The sequence below is a fragment of the Carcharhinus amblyrhynchos genome, chromosome 15 (genome assembly GCF_965287045.1).
Source record: "Carcharhinus amblyrhynchos chromosome 15, sCarAmb.v2.hapA, whole genome shotgun sequence".
Classification (NCBI taxonomy): domain Eukaryota; kingdom Metazoa; phylum Chordata; class Chondrichthyes; order Carcharhiniformes; family Carcharhinidae; genus Carcharhinus; species Carcharhinus amblyrhynchos.
In genome coordinates this window covers 41,391,361-41,409,002 of record NC_137338.1, presented here as the reverse complement: position 1 = coordinate 41,409,002, position 17,642 = coordinate 41,391,361, and the positions used below count along the sequence as shown (strand labels likewise).

The 17,642-nt window shown below is 41.4% G+C and overlaps 1 protein-coding gene across 1 annotated transcript in view; it reads left to right on the top strand.

The window, feature by feature from the left end:
* Window positions 1–17,642, top strand: part of epha6 (eph receptor A6) — a 635,583-nt gene that overhangs the window by 35,201 nt on the left and 582,740 nt on the right. Inside the window, exon 2 of the mRNA XM_080203887.1 lies at window positions 16,713–16,777. Coding sequence (XP_080060013.1) covers window positions 16,713–16,777 — 65 coding nt within the window. The remainder of the gene's footprint in view (window positions 1–16,712; window positions 16,778–17,642) is intronic.

The following is a 17,642-nucleotide window of genomic DNA, read 5'->3' as shown; positions in this document are numbered from 1 at the left end:
CCAGTCCATTTATTTCTTACAGGTAAATTAAACTCCAGTTTATAGTTTGAGTTAATCCAAACAAAAATAATTCCTCTGCCGCAGTCTTCCAAAAATGCTGTCCAAATTCATTTTGAGTCAGTTTGATTGAAAGTGAAACTGGATCTAGAAGTCCCGCCCCCACTTCTGACATTCCATTTGCACCAGGGTGGGAGTGGAGTGGGGGGGTCGGGGTCGATTTGATTGAGAACAGGGAAGAATGTGACTCTCCCATGTTGGAATCCCTAAGAATCAGCAGGGTCGTTTGAGCTGATTTGAACAAACATACCTCACTTTTTTTGCTGCAGCAAAGTGTATGCTCTTATTAATCCTTATCCAGCAGTGTGAAAGTTATGAATACTTAGAGACGTTGTAAATGCTGTTGAGGTGGGGATCGGATCTGTGGCACTGTCAAGATGTCAGTCCATTTAAATGGCCAACCCTTTTTACCTGAACAGTTTTTTAGTTAAATTTCAACTCTAACAGCTTCAATACCCATTGGTTGACAGAAAGCTAAGTGTTATCATTATAACATTATTAATACTTGGCTGCTTTTCATGACCTATCATTGTCATAGCGATTGAAAACTTAGTGGTTGTTAAATGATTAGCTTTCTGTGAAAGATTGTGAATACAAGACTGTTTGTTTTGATAAGGGACCAAGTACTTGAGGGGTCTTAAATGTTTGGAATGGATTTGAGCTTTAATGGATATTTAAAACTTAATTTAATTTAATCTCACCTTGGCTCCTAAGGTCTGCCATGGTGAGTATTGGGTAATGTAGCACGAAGAGCATAACCACAAAGTCTGGTCAGTGGGGGGTCATAAGTTGTCATTGCCATTATGAGAGGCCGTGAGGATGGGTGGAGGTAAGAGGGGTCATTGAAGCTCATGTGTTGCCGTGGAGGGTATGAGGGGCATGAGTTGGCATGCATGGGCATGGGAAGTGGGTAAAGAGTGGTTTTGAGAACTAGAGGCTTTGCAGTTTAACAAAATCCCAGAGAATCAATGTGGGCATTTATACAACCCCTGCAGCCAGCTCCGATTGGCATCCAGGCACAATGGTTCCAGATCGCCACTGGATTACACACACACGCGCACACACACATGCACAGTAAGTGTTTGGAAGCTTCCCAATTCCCACTACCCAATTTGTAAGCAAAAATCTATGCCTTCATCTCATTTTTGGTATTATTCAGTTACAATAACTCAATATGAGCACTTTTAATTATTACACCCTTTTTATTTATATTAAATTGCCAAGGTGTAGCACACAGATGGTAGAACTTTTGAAAATCCTATAAGTTAAATCTGGTAAGTGTATGGACAAGTTGATATTTAGCAGAAATTTGTCTAAAAACATTGCATTATGTAATGGGCACCCAAATTAAGGCCTGCAAATAATGACCCGCTTGCTGCTCCTGATCAGACCTCCACTCTGTAGTAAGCTCTGCTGTGAGTAGCCTTGGGATGAGAGGGCTGTCCTGTGATGAGGGGCTGTGTAAATTGGGCCATTTCTAAGAATTAGAAGTGATCTGATTGAAAATGCAAAATTCTGAATAGATTGACCTGGGAGAGCTGAGAGATTGTTTCTGCTGGTCAGGGAATCTAGGACAAGGGTGCTCAGTCTCAGGTTAAGAGCTGATTGTTTAAGACTAAGGCTGAGAGAAATTACTTCACTCTAAGGGTTGCGCATCTTTGGAATTTCTTACCTAGGAGGTTTGTGGGGGCTCCATTGTTGAATACATTTAAGGCTGAGATAGACAGAGATTATTGGTGTCTCGGGCAATCAAGGAACCAGTGACAAAGTTGAGTTGAAGCTCAAGATTCGCCATGATTGTATTGATTGGTGGAGCAGGCTCAAAGATCATATGGTCTCCTCGTATTTCTTGGGTAACCAGGGCTTCTTTTACACGCCGGGCAGAATTTGGTGGAGGCTGCAAAAGAGTGGGGGCAGTAGAGGGTGTAGTTTGGTAAGTGGACTGGACCTAGGGAATTGGGAAGCAGTCCCAGTGTCTGATTTCAAAGTGTGGGAAATTGTCATGCATTTGGTGGTGAATGTGAAGGGGCCAACAGAGGAATTCCGCTGGCTGGCCAAGGCACATCAATTACACTCATCAGCAAGCAACTTGAGGGCAATTGTCCCTGAACACACTGGAATTTAAGAAGGCTCAAATGGCCTTCCCACAATTCCTGAAAGCTGCCCAGCAAACTCTCTTGGAATTGCCTGTGACTTTGTATTTTGGGGGTTGGGGAGGGGAGTGTGTTGGGGGGCTGTGGTTTGGGGTTGATGGGGAGAGTGCTGCTCAATAAAAGGCACTAGTGCCTGAGTGAGGGACCCAGCATCAGGAAGGGGGAGGCCTCTGCCATTGCCAGCAATTCTCCCCCGCCCCACCTCACGACCTTCATTGCACCCACACTTGCCTGTCTCCAGGGATGCAGAGACAATCCCTGTTGAAAGACTCAGTGCATTACTCACAGTAGCCACAGGGTCATGAATGGTGTTGTAAGGTTAAAATCAGTCAATATGTGGCATCTTACTATCTGAGTTACAGAATAACAGAGCTGTTTTGACACAGAAGGAGGCCATTTGACCCATTGTGCCTGCACCAAATCTCCAAACGTGCAATTCACCTCATACCATTCCTCTGCCTTCTCTGTGTAATCCAGCACCTGGCATGTTCTTGCTTTTCAGATAAGAATTTAATTCCCTTCTGAATGCCTCAATTGACCCTGCCTCTAGCACACTCTCAGACATTGCATTTGAAACTCTAACCATTCACTATATGAAAAGCCTTTAGCAGAGCAGAAGAACAATATGTTAAGATTAATGGCAATCAATTCCCTTTGAAACAGTTTGCACATTTCTCTGAACATAATTGAAATTTATTTAACGGGAACAGGTCATATTGCTTCTGTGTGCAGTACCCTGAAGCTAACGTTTCATAAAGCGAAGTATCATAACTTCAATATTTCCCACCTTCTTGTATGTGTTGTTTCTAAAAGGGAAAAGAGTTTCCATCCCAGTGCTCAGCCCTCGTCTGTTTCATCATTGGCACCATAACTAGATATACCCACCTTCACTACTGACGTACCAGTACAACCTCAAAATGCACCACAGCAACACATGAGGCTCGCTTCAATGGCATCTTCCTACCAGTGACATCTACTAAGGAATAGGACACAATATCATGTGAACATCATAATCTCCAACTCTCCTGCTTCCCCAACTTCAACAGATCACTGCTTCTTAGCCAGAGGGTCACACCTTGAAATTCTATGCCTAATGCTATTGGGAGAACACAATCAGTATAAGACCTGCAAGAGGTCATCTTACACTCATTCCGTGACCTAGAATTTAAGCAATCTGTGAGTAAAGGTTACATAGTCAACTTCCTATGACTGCAACCTTTTCTGCATCTATGCATGGATGAGAAAGTAGTCTTTTGGCAAATTTGCAATAGTCATACGATGGGGTTTTGGCTCAACAATAATAATCTCTTCCAGCACTATTCCTGAAATTGCTTAATTAAATAGAATCAATCTAGTGAATGATATTTTTCCCTCTTTTGGAGCAGGACACTTTAAATCCAATTGACCACCTGTTTAAGGAGGGTGAGAATATGGAAGATAAAATGGGTTGGCATATTACATGTTCCCCCAGGACCTGGGTTTAAAGTCAATATTGATGATGGCAAGAAATATCCCTTCTATGTACTGAGGAAAAAGCCTGTGTGAAGTCAGTTTTGGCAATCTTAAATCTAAGTTTGAAGGAACATAGATGTGGTACCAATCTGCTCCCTATGTGATGATTTCACTGAAACCACAAGAGGACAATTGATGTGAAAAGTGGAAGCTAGGCAATTATTTCTGAAGTTAGGATTAGGGCAGATTGTTGGAGCAAGTGTAAAAGGAACTTGACTTTGCGTGAGGCCTTACTATACCTGATGTGAGGAAGATTGTAATTCCATGAGGCAGAAGAGGAGATGAGCCTTAATTTCTCAGTATTGAAAACCTTTACATCAACAAAAGAAAATCATTATTTAGACTTGAGGAAACTTTTCTTTGTGCCTGCTTTTGTAAAGTGTCTGAAAATTCAAACCTGATTAAATATACCTGGATGCAGGTTACTGCAAAGGGCTGATTTCAAAATAATTCAAAAATATAATGCAAGATTCACTTGTCAAGATAAGAGAATCCCATGAAGAAGGCCATTTAGCCCATTTTGATTCATCCATCCAGAACAGCCCTATTCTTGACCTCATTGTAGCATCTAATTATTTCTGAAGTGATTTGAGTTGTATTGCCTCCACCACTTTACCAAGGATTCCAGTGAAGGAAATCCTTCTAATGCTGCTTTATAATCATTTGAAATTTGTGTTGTCTTGTTCTCCTGTCACTGATTACTTTGTTATTCCAAAATAGCCTTTTATATATGTACCACAGTCATTTTTTAAAAATAAGATTACCTGTCTTAATACCTCTTTCTTTTCCCCAAAGAAGAAAAATCCGACTCTCTCTATCATCGTTGCTGATAATTCAGCACTCTAACACACTGGGCTGGCCTTGTGTCACTTGTCTACACCACCTTTAGTGATTTGAATATCTCCTAATTTTCTCAGCAGCCAGGACAGAACTTCAGGTGTGGCCCAGCCAAAAGGCTGCACTTTGTTTATAGTAATATACAGCCAGGAAAGACAGTTTTGGGTATATAGTTCAATTGGTTACTGGCCTGCATTGATTGGTTATGTTGATTGTTGAACCTCCTAGAACTCTGAAATCTTAGGCTTGATCAATCTCATCCAAAGCTGGTTCAATGCAATTCATGAAGTATGTAATGAAAACAGAAAATGAAGGAAAACCTCAGCAGGGCTGTCGGCATCTGTGGAGAGAGAAAGAGTTAACATGTATAACTCTTCTTCAGAGAGTCTTCTTGGTGAGGCATGCCAATTGTCAATTTTATATGCCCAGTTCCTTATTCTTATCTGGATTATATTGAATTCATTGTTCAGCTTTCATTTCCTTCAGATTATTCTGTAGTCCTTGTGTCTTCCAAGTTTAATCTACTAGCCCTCATCTGTAAAGTTTACAATTACATTGCCTTTCTCCATCTGAGTCACTTGGTGTAAATTAGAAACAATAGTGGTGTCAGTACTGTGCCCTGGGGTACCCAATCCTTTACATCTTGCTGCTATTGTTCCGAGCTATTACCTCCCTCAAACTGGTATATTTTTTATGCCTTGAATCAAATGAAATTCAAAAATGGAATTTTATGCTTGGATTCTGTATGTAGGTTGGGGGATTAGTCGGGTAAGTGTGTAGGTTTACAGAGATAGGGCCTTGGTAGGATGCTCTTTCGGACGGTCGGTGCATGTTCAATAGGCTAAATGGCCTCCCTTTGCACTGTAGGGGTGCTATGAAGTGACAAATTAGTATTTATGGATGGCCAAATGCATAAGTCATATAAATTAATGAACCTAATTTTTTAACACAAGAGAATTAGCAAATAAGGTGAGTACCAGCAGTTGTTGATATGGTTGTATGTACTGTGGGGGGGAAAAGCCAAGTGAAGGCTGGGTGGGAACATGATAGTCATATCAAATCACACAGGTGGACCGTTGAAACCTTGAAGCAAGCTGCTTCTCTACCTTATTGGGTTGGGATTCTAAGTAGAGGGAAAATAATTTGGAAAGGAGGATTTTTACCTTAAAAAAAAATGCAGCTTAGACAAACATCATTCCTTCTCATATCTTAAGAAAACCATTCTTTACAAAAATGACTGCATTTACTGGCTGGGAACTGCTAATTGAATTTAAAAATAGCTAAAACTATATTCCAATGACTTAATATAGCCAAACATTTGCATCACTGTACTTTCTACATTCCAAGACTATTGAAATAGAGACAACTTGTCTGTAAAGCTTCACCAGGAACAATTAACTTGAAGGAGCATGGATGGGGGTCATGTCCATTTTTTTTGCTAATAGGGGCCATTAGCAAAGCATCCCTACTCACCTGGATATATTCAGCTGGCTGGGGACAAACCTTTAGATATAATCAGAATCCCTAGTGACTATGAAAAGAATTTGATCATATAAACCAGACAATTGTAATCCAGTAGCCATGGCCAGATTTGGATCACTGGACAGTTGGAAAGTTGTATGTGACAAGCCAGCTAACCTTTTGGGAGGGATTTTCCAGCTGCGCTCACCCTAAAACTGGAAAATCCCGTCTGAGGTCAATGGACCTATGCATGCTCCCTGCACCTTCCCCTGGCCCCCTACGATTCCTGTGGCAGCTGGGAAAATTCCACCCTTTGTGTATTTAAGCAACTGTTTCCATTGTAGGCCAGTGTGCAAGCAAACAATGCTGAAGGAGCAAGACATAAGAACATAAGAAATAGGAGCAGGAGTAGGCCATCTAGCCCTTCGAGCCTACACCGCCATTCAATTAGATCATGGCTGATCTGAAGTGAAGTCAGTTCCACTTTCCCGCTCTCTCCCCATAACCCTTAATTCTCTTGTCTATCAAAAATCTATCGACCTGTGACTTAAATATATTCAATGAGGTAGCCTCCACCACTTCAATGGGCAGTGAATTCCAGAGATTCACCACCCTTTCAGTGAAGAAGTTCTGCCTCAATTCCATTCTAAACTGCACCCCCCTCCCCTTATTTTGAGGCTGTGCCCTCTAGTTCTGTTTTCCTTTCTAAGCAGGAAGAATCTCTCTACCTCTACCCTATCTAGCCCCTTCATTATCTTGTAAGTCTCTATAAAATCCCCCTCAGCCTTCTAAACTCTAACGAGTACAGGCCCAGTCTATTCAATCTCTCTTCATAAGCTAACCTCCTCATCTCTGGTATCAGCCTGGTGAACCTTCTCTGTACTCCCTCCAAGGCCAATATATCCTTTCACAAATAAGGGGACCAAAACCGCACACACTACTCCAATTGCAGCCTCACCAGTTTCCTGTGCAGTTGCAGCAAGACCTCCCTGCTTTTATATTCTATTCCCCTCGCTATAAAGGCCAACATTCCATTCGCCTTCTTGATCGCCTACTGCACCTGCAGATTGAGTTTTTGTGATACGTGCACAAGGACCCCAGGTCCCTCTGCACTGTAGTATGCTGCAGTTTTTCACCCTTTAAATAATATTCCTTTCTACTATTATTTCTACCAAAGTGGATAACCTCCCATTTGCTAATGTTATACTTCATCTGCCAGGTCCTCGCCCACTCACTCAGCCTATCCAGATCTCTGCAGACTTTCCGCGCCCTCCATGCAATTCGCTTTCCCACTCATCTTCGTGTCATCAGCAAATTTTGTTACCCTACACTCAGCCCCCTCCTCCAGATCGTCAATGTAAATGGTAAACAGTTGAAGCCCTAGCACCGATCCCTGTGGCTCTCCACTAGTCAATAACTGCCAACCAGAAAAGCACCCATTGATTCCAATTCTCTGCTTCCTGTTAGAGAACCAATCCTCAATCCACGCTAACACTTTAACCCCAACTCCGTGTATCCTAACCTTCTGCAGCAACCTTTTGTGAGGCACCTTATCAAACGCCTTCTGGAAATCTAAAAATACCACATCCACCGGTTCCCCTCTGTCTACCGCACTAGTCACATGCTCATAGAAATCCAGTAAATTTGTTAAACACGACTTCCCCTTCACGAATCCGTGCTGTGTCTGCTTGATCAAACCATTCTTTTCTAGTTATCTTGCTATTACTTCTTTGATGATGGATTCTAGCATTTTTCCAACCACGGACATTAAGCTAACTGGCCTATAATTCCCTGCCTTTTGTCTGCTACCTTTTTTAAACAGTGGCGTAACATTAGCTGTTTTCCAATCCTCTGGCACTTCCCCAGAGTCCAGCGAATTTTGGTAAATAATTACTAAGGCATCTGCTATTACTTCTTCCATTTCTTTCAGAACCCTGGGATGCATTCCATCCAGTCCCGAGGACTTGTCTACCTTCAGTCCCATTAGTCTATCAAGCACTACCTCTCTAGTGACTGTAATTGTATTAAGGACCTCATCTCCTACCATCCCTCTATCTTTAATATTCAGTAAGCTATTTGTGTCCTCCTCCGTGTAGACTGACACAAAAAACTTATTTAAAGTCTCAGCCATTTCCTCATTACCCACCACTAAATCCCCCCTCTCATCCTCCAAGGGTCCAACATTCACTCTAGCCAGTCTCTTCTTCTTTATATATTTGTAAAAACTTTTACTATTACCTTTTATATTTAGAGCTAGTTTAGCTTCATACTCTATCTTTCCTTTCTTTATCGCTTTCTTAGTCATTCTTTGTTGTTTTTTAAATCTTTTCCAATCTTCTAATTCCCCGGTATTTTTAGCCGGTCTGTATGCATCGGCTTTTAATTTAATACTCTCCTTTATTTCCTTTGATAACCACAGCTGGTTATCCCTTTTCTTACAGTCCTTCTTTACCATCAGAATATATTTCTGCTGAGTACTGAAAAAGATCTCCTCAAAAATCCTCCACTGGTCCTCAGCAGTCCTGCCAACCAATCTACACCTCCAATCTACATTAGCCAATTCCACCTCCCCTCTGTTCAAACAGCGGACACTGGTTTGGGACCCTACTTTCTCATCCTCCATCTGCATCAGAAATTCAAACATACTTTGATCACTCATCCCAAGAGGATCCCTTACAAGAGGATCCTGAATTCTACCTGCCTCGTTACACAGTACCAGATCTAAGATAACTCGCTCCCTCGTAGGTTCCGTTACATACTGTTCAAGGAAACTATCCCGACAGCATTCCAAGAACTGTTCCTCAAGCCTACTGCGTCCGACTTGAGTCAACCAATCAAAATGCAAATTAAAATCCCCCATCATTATCGCCGCTCAGTTTTTGCACGCATCAATTATTTGTTTGTTTATAGCCCACCCCACCTCAAAATTATTATTTGGGGGCCTACAGACCAAGTGGGTTCATTCATCTCTTTGCAAGTTTTGATTCTTGTCCTGTAAATTTTGACCATCCATATGCCACAGGCAGAAACATTTGTAAATAACTCAACCCTGCAGCTGCCATCTCCAGAAGAACCAATAAGTCCATCTTGATCTTTCAACTGCCTTAGCGACAAATCCAGAAAGACCACTGGGTTCAGCCGGAAGCCAGCCAAGTCACTGGCCTTCAAGAATCACACAGCCTTTAACTTGACTGGACTTAAATGCAGGGACAGCAGCAGTTTAAGAAGGCAGTTCACCATCACCTTCTTCTGAAAGGCAACAGTGGATTGGAAATGAATGCTGATGTAGCCAGCAATGTCCTCATCCTGTAAATGAGTAAAGAAAACAAAACTCTATCCTCCCACTCCAATATATTTGTGTGAAAGTTAAAGTCTTTTTGTTGTTTTTCTTAGGCTGGATTAAGCACAATAAATACTCCTCTAAACATATTCGTGAAAACCTGCCAAGAAAACAAATTCAAGAATGCTGTCTTTTATTGTCACAGCATTCTAGCAGTTGACACTTACTGAATTGGCAAGCGTACATTTTTTAAAAAATAGACTTGATGTGGCCAGATGAAGAGTTGGAAAAGAGGGGAGTTGTCCTACCCCTCCTTTTCTGCTTGTAACGTGCGCAGTATCTCTATCTCTTGCATTCTGACCACCAAGGTGAATATTGTTCGACAAAGTTTTTGACACTTGTGTTAACCTGTAGATTAGCAAGTAGCTGTATTTGCTAGCAAGGTATAATGTCAATTTATTGTAGAATAACCTCCTCTATGCAATATATCCTCATAGTTTTTGATTTGGTGTACGATCATTTTATCAATAAACAAGCATTGATTTTAACCTACTTTTAAAGGGACATTGGATATGTACGACACCATACTTCATGTTATCAAACTATTTTGCTCAACCATCATGATTCCTGAAGCGACAGAGAATTCTGAAAGTATTTATTATTGAAAGTAAGCGAAATACTTTTCAAAGGCAGAGAGCAGAATAATGTATTTAGAACATAGAACATAGAACACTACAGCACAAACAGGCCCTTCGGCCCACGAGTTGCGCCGATCACATCAATACCTACCAATCCATAGACCTAGCTATAACCCCCAATCCCATTAAATCCCATATACTCATCCAGAAGTCTTTTAAAAGACCCCAGTGAGTTCGCCTCCACCACCACTGACGGCAGCCGATTCCATTCACTCACCACCCTCTGAGTGAAAAACTTACCCCTAACATCACCTCTATACTTGCTTCCCTGCACCTTAAATCTGTGTCCTCTCATAGCGACCATTTCAACCCGGGGAAATAGCCTCTGAGAATCCACCCTATCTATTCCTCTCAACATTTTATAAACCTCTATCAGGTCGCCTCTCAACCTTCGTCTCTCCAGGGAGAAGAGTCCCAGCTCCCTCAACCTATCTTCATAAGGCATGCCTCCCAATCCAGGCAACATCCTTGTAAATCTCCTCTGTACCCTTTCAATAGCTTCTACGTCCTTCCTATAGTGAGGCGACCAGAACTGCGCACAGTACTCCAAGTGGGGCCTAACAAGGGACTTATAAAGTTGCAGCATTACCTCCCGACTCCTAAACTCAATCCCTCGATTAATGAAGGCCAGTACACCATACGCCTTCTTGACCACATCCTCCACCTGCGAGGCCGATTTAAGAGTCCTGTGGACCCGGACGCCAAGATCCTTCTGCTCTTCAATACTGCTAAGACTCCTGCCCTTGATAGTGTACTTGTTCATCCCATTGGTCCTGCCAAAATGGACCACTACACATTTATCCGCGTTGAAGTCCATCTGCCACTTCTCCGCCCAGTCTTGCATCCTATTCATGTCCTGCTGCAACTTCTGACATCCTTCCAGACCATCCACAATACCACCGATCTTCGTGTCATCGGCAAACTTACTAACCCATCCCTCCACTTCCTCATCTAGGTCATTTATGAAAATGACAAACAGCAAGGGTCCTAGAACAGATCCCTGGGGCACTCCACTGGTGACTGACCTCCATGTAGAAAAAGACCCATCCACAACCACTCTCTGCCTTCTGCAGGCAAGCCAGTTCTGGATCCACAAGGCCAAAGGCCCTTGGATCCCATGCCCTCTCACCTTCTCAAGAAGTCTTGCATGGGGGACCTTATCAAACGCCTTGCTGAAGTCCATGTACACCACGTCCACTGCACTTCCTTCATCAATGTGTTCAGTCACGTTTTCAAAGAACTCAACTAGGCTTGTAAGGCACAACCTGCCCTTGACAAAACCATGCTGACTATTTCTGATCATGCTAAACCTCTCCAAATGCTCGTAAATCTTGTCCCTCAGAAGCCTCTCCATCAGCTTACCAACCACTGAGGTCAGACTCACCGGTCGGTAATTTCCCGGGCTATCTCTGTTCCCTTTCTTGAAAATAGGAACCACATCCGCAATCCTCCAATCCTCCGGAACCTCTCCCGTCTCCATCGACGACGCAAAGATCATCGCCAGGGGCTCTGCAATCACCTCCCTCACCTCCCACAGTAACCTGGGATACATCCCACCTGGTCCTGGCGACTTATCTATCTTGATAGAATTCAAAGGTTCTAACACATCCTCTTCCTTAATATCCACATACTCAATCTTTTCCATCTGCTGCAAACCTGTAGCGAAATCTCCCAGATCAGTTTCCACCGTGAATACTGAGGCAAAGTACTCATTAAGCACCTCTGCCATTTCTTCTGGTTCCACACAGACCTTTCCCCCTTCACCTTTTATAGGTCCTATCCCTTCTCTTCTCATCCTTTTACTTTTCACGTATTTATAGAAGGCCTTGGGATTCTCCTTAATCTTACCCGCCAAGGCCTTCTCATGACCCCTTCTGGCTCTCCTAATTTCCCTTTTAAGCTCCTTTCTACAATCCTTATACTCCTCTAGATCCTTAACATCTCCTAGCTCCCTGAACCTTTTGTACACCTTCCTTTTCCTCCTGACTAGGTTCACCACATCCTTCGTGCACCACGGTTCCCGCGACCTACCAAAACCTCCTTGTCTCATCGGAACATTGTCATGCAGAGCTCTAGACAAACATTCCTTGAATATCCGCCACCTTCCTTCTGTACTTTTCCCCAAGAATGCCTCCTTCCAGTTTATTTGTCCAATTAACTTCCTGACTTCTTCGTATTTCCCCTTACTCCAGACAAACACCTTCCTAGCCTGCCTGATCCTATCTCGTTCCAATGCTATTGTGAAGGAGATAGAATTATGATCACCATTCCCAAGATGCTCTCCTACCGAGAGATCCGTCACCTGTCCTGGTTCATTCGCTAGTACCAGGTCAAGTACAGCCTCTCCTCTCGTAGGCTTATCCACGTACTGTGTCAGGAAACCTTCCTGAACACACCTAACAAACTCCTCCCCATCCAAACCCCTTACCCTTGGGACATTCCAATTGATGTTTGGGAAATTGACGTCTCCCATCACGACAACTCTGTTATTACTACATCTCTCTAGAATCTGTTTCCCTATCTGCACCTCAATTTCCCTATCACTATTGGGCAGCCTATAGAAGACACCCAGCAAAGTTTGCGACCCTTTGCTGGTCCTAACTTCCACCCACAGAGACTCTGTAGATAGTCCCTCCACGGCATCCTCCTTCTCTGCAGCCATGACACTGTCCCTGATCAACAGTGCCACTCCACCACCTCTTTTGCCTCCCTCCCTGTCCTTCCTGAAGCATCTGAATCCTGGCACCTGAAGTACCCAGTCCTGTCCCTGAGACATCCAAGTCTCCGTAATGGCCACCACATCACATTCCCAAGCAGCAATCCACGCCCTAAGCTCATCTACCTTATTTACTACACTCCTGGCGTTAAAATAGATACACTTCAGCCCCTCAGTCTGGACATTTCCCTTCTCCACCCCCAGTCTAACCTCCCTCTCATACTGCCTGCAGTCCTTCCCTACCTGGGAGCTAACCTCCTCGATCCCAGTCTCCCCATCACAATTCCCTCCCCCCATCCTTTCTAGTTTAAAGTCCCCCCAGTAGCCCTAGCCAGTCTTCCCACCAAGATATTAGTCCCCCTGGGATTTAAGTGCCACCCCTCTTTACTGTACAGGTCACACCTGCCCCTAAAGAGGTCCCAATGATCTAGGAACTGAAATCCCTGCCCCCTGCTCCAGTCCCTCAGCCACGCATTCAGCCTCCACCACATTCCATTCCTGCCCTCATTCTCCCGTGGCATAGGCAGCAATCCTGAGATTACTACCTTCGCTTTCCTCTTCCTCAGCTGCCTACCCAGTTCCCTATAGTCCCTTTTCATGACTGCCTCCCTCTTGTATGTATTTGTATATTATGTATATTATATTTATATATTATGTTAGGGCATGCAAAGTATTCAATGATGCAATAAACTTACGTGTGAACTGGCAGTTCTTCATGTTGCATCAATCACTAGGTGATGCCTCTGAATAAAGAAAACAACAATGACATTGGCTGTCATCATGAAGCATGCCCCTTTTTCAATGTGATTGATCAGATAGTAACTGAATATCTTGACTTACTTTTCCCCAGCAACAGTATCAGTCTTTTTGAGTATCACTTTTGAATGAGGATGTTGCCAAGCAGCCTCAAAGTGGCCATCTTTTGAGTGATAGTTTTCCCGCATTTGACACATGATCCAAAGATATTGCTGGGTACAATTCAGCCTGCTTGTGCTGGCTTTCTTTAAGATTGGGTTTTTATTTAGCTCACAAGGTTTCACGATCTTGCAGACCCTTTTTTAAAATGGACTTGTATCTAATCAGCTTTCTAAGTGAGGAACTGTTTTACTTAGTTACTTTTCTGCTCCATATGAGTATGTAAGTGCTCAGTGGAAGAAAATCAACAGGGTTTGTTTTATTGAAATTGGAAGAACTTTAAAATGTTTAAACATTTAATTCTTAATATAATCTGTAATACAGACTACAGTGATGTGGTTTAAATCATTTTTTGCTCTGAGAGATCAATCTTTTAAATAACAAAATAGTTACAAATACAGAAACAAATGTAAGCAATGCAGCTCGCATTGTGTTCTTACACGGTTGCTTTTGCATCCTTTTTTATGTACAATATTTGTAAGGGCATCTATGGTAAAAGTGTTAATTAAAGTATTGGTTCATGGTTGTTTTCAGTTTTGAGTTCCATTTCACTCTATCTATTTAAAGTGAGCTTGCCTTGAGTTTGGGCACCATAGTGAACCTATGCTTGTTCCTTTCATCTTCAGAATGACGGCTAGAATCAAGCCTGGGCTGATGGGATGGGATATCTTCTCCCACTGCCGGCATTAATGGCCAGAAGTGAAATATGGTCTGGGCAATTTCAATTCTGTTCTTTAGTGGCTGCTGTCCCAGCACACACAGCTTGCTGTTAATTTGCCCTTAGTTTAGACTAAATTGGCAGCCTCACATTTTAAATATCTTGGAAGTTGTCTGGAAGCATAAATAGAAATATATCAGTGGAACAATAAAAGTACATTGGAAGACACCACAGAAGGAGCCTTGTCCTTTGTTTAATCCCTGCCAGATAAGTATAGGTGATGCTAGCACAAAAAAAAAGTGAGGAATGTTACTTTCCTGTGCACTGACGCGTTCAACCTTGATGATCAAAAAAAAATCCTCGAGGGAGGAAATGCTTTTTTGTAACTTCACTGTAGCTCAGTAAGATACGCAGTGACAAAAATAACATGGCATTTATTTTTTTCTCTGTGCATCTTGGGACTCATTATACATGAAGGGGGGATGAAAACATTGTTTAAATCCAATTTTACCATGTTCCATGCAGCAAGTATTTACAATATTGGATAAAAACAAAGCAACTCTATATTCATGAATGCATTATGTATCCTTGATCATTTCATTAGGAGGGTAACAATTATTAATTATTGTCACAAGTAGTTTTACATTAACACTGCAATGAAGTTACAATGAAAATGGCTAATGAGCTGCCAAGAAATGAATTAAACCACACCTGTAAATAACTGGAAAGAATACAGAGATCTGCAGAATAAAATATACAGTAAGAATGTTTCAGAATTATTTTCTTTTCGTGATGCTTCTGATTAAATAGATGATGACTGGTGCATTTGCATTTTAACCAGCTGAGTTTATCACATGACTAGAATATAGTAAAGTTTCTTAAATGCAGATGTATGTTGTTAAACTGAATAAATTTGTTCATAATCTAGGTAATGGAGTGCAAAAGAAAAGCCATAAGAATTAGTTTCCCTATAATTCACCATCGAGAGTTTCATTCAGAGAGGAAAATATTTGAATAACAAAAATTAGTTTGGTTTGCAGTACATCTTGGAGGCATACCTACTGTTTGGTGTCTTGCACAGAAGTGTTTGAATAAATAATGAGCTTCTGTCTGCATTCACGCATTGCAGCTAAGTTTCAGGATTCTGCCAGCATCCTGCTTAATGTTTTTATAGCACACATGTAAAGGTGACCTATTTGGTTGTAAGACTATTTAGTACTGCGCTGCTATTGAACAAAAGGATGATGATCAGGAATAAAACTGCCGTGTTTAATTTATGAAGGTCGTAAAATTTTTCAATAGATAAATTATTAAAACGTTGTGTCACACTGCATTTATAACAACTGTTTAAAAATAAAGCTAACCACTCGATGCAATATAAATAGCATTGAGAGTAAACTATATGCTACGCCAAACATCAGAATTGCGTAAATGGCCAAATAGGCTGATACCCAACTAAGGAAAGCATTGCAGTGATGTATACATTCAGCCATACTGCACGCTATGAATTTTACTGTCACTGAAAAGGTAAGGGGAGGATCTCCGTGTGTCTGTTAACCATTTCTTGTTCTGGGTCAACTGATGATTGTTAAAAAGAAAGAACTTGCATTTATAAATTGCCTTTAACTGTAAGATGTCCTGACCCATATTAATGTAAATCCCTCAACTGACACTATTGTAGTAGATTATCAGGTCATTGTCTCATTGCTGTGTGAAAATTGGTTGCTGTGGACCCTACTTTATAACAGCAACTATGCTTCAAAAATATTTGATCAACTGTAATGTGCACAGGGACATGTGAAGCTGTGAGGAATAATATGCACATTCAAGTTTGTTCTTTATCCCAAAGCGCTAAATAAGTATGATCCATTAAATCTACCATTCCCAACAAAATATTGTGAAATGAAACAAATGAAAATTATGATAATTTTGATCTCTCTTCCCCAAAAGGAAACAAAATTAAACAATAATGGTCACTTCAGTGCAAAAACAAAATCTCATACTATGCATCATGTTGGTAAGTAATAAAACTGGACCTTTGTCATATTCAGGGAGATGCTTGCTTTAGGGTTGAATGCAGCATATGGATTTGACTGCATTAAGTATTCATATGTCTGTAGCTTTCACTATGTCTAACAAGCATGGAATTCCAGATTATGGCTTGTTCAAAATGCTGTTTTGAATATTTGTTCAAATCATTTTGAAGTACTTTTCTTATTGCTTAATTCACTAATTTAACTGTTCCTTGATATATCCTGGCACTATTCTTGAGACCACAGCTTCATTAGACAGGTAAGTGGTGTGTGTACACAGAAAGCTTGTGCCATCATTCGACTCTGCAAAATGAGCATCACCTTTTGACTATTTGTTGGTAACTTTGAAAGTGTCAAATAAATTCTAATATTGACATTTTGCTTATTTCCAGTTGTACTCCTAGACACAACAGCTGCACTTGGAGAGCTGGGATGGAAGGCATACCCATTAAATGGGGTGAGTCCATGATGATTTTCTATAACTGTGTGCTTCGACATGGGCCATACGCAAGAGTTTAATAAGAAAAATATTTGAACAGGGTTTCACATGTGGGAGTTGCAGCGTATTGTCACACATTGATGTTATGTCTAAAGTAACTAATGCTAGCAATTTGGGTTAATTAAAACAAAAAACACTGTTGCAGCAATAGTGCTATTTTACACTTAAAATTTTAAAACCCATCAGCCCTTTAGCTCAGACACCAACTCCTTACCAAAGCGATTGCATTACTCTGATCAGGTTAATATATGATTGATCCCAGTTTTTTTAGTCACATTTATCTACGACATTAATGCGGCTATGATTGTAAATGCGATGTGAAATGCCAACGTGATACAATTTCACGCTGCACTTCGTATTCATCCACAGTAAGTTCTACCCATATGATGGCCTGATGTAATACTGTCTCAAAATGTCCTAGATTTTGCAGTCAGCAGTGAAACAACAGCTCTTGCTGCTAATCTGAAAGAAGCAACTAAGAAGGATCCAGCAATCTTTGCGGTGTCATTTTCCCCTTAGCTGACTGCTGGGAAACAGGCGATTGGGACTGGATTAAGGTGGAAGCTAAAGTAAAGATAGATAGACTTTTTAAACAAAAAGAGTTCCACAGATTATTCATTATGATGGAGAAATTTGCTATTTGACAAATATATTTACTTTTTGGGACTAGTGAGAGCATTTAGCAGCAATTATATAATTAATTCCAATTGTTTTGATTTACTATTGTCACATGTATTAACATAGGGTGAAAAGTATTGTTTCTTGCATGTTATACAGACAAAGCATACTGTTCATAGAGAAGGAAGCGAGTGAGTGCAGAATG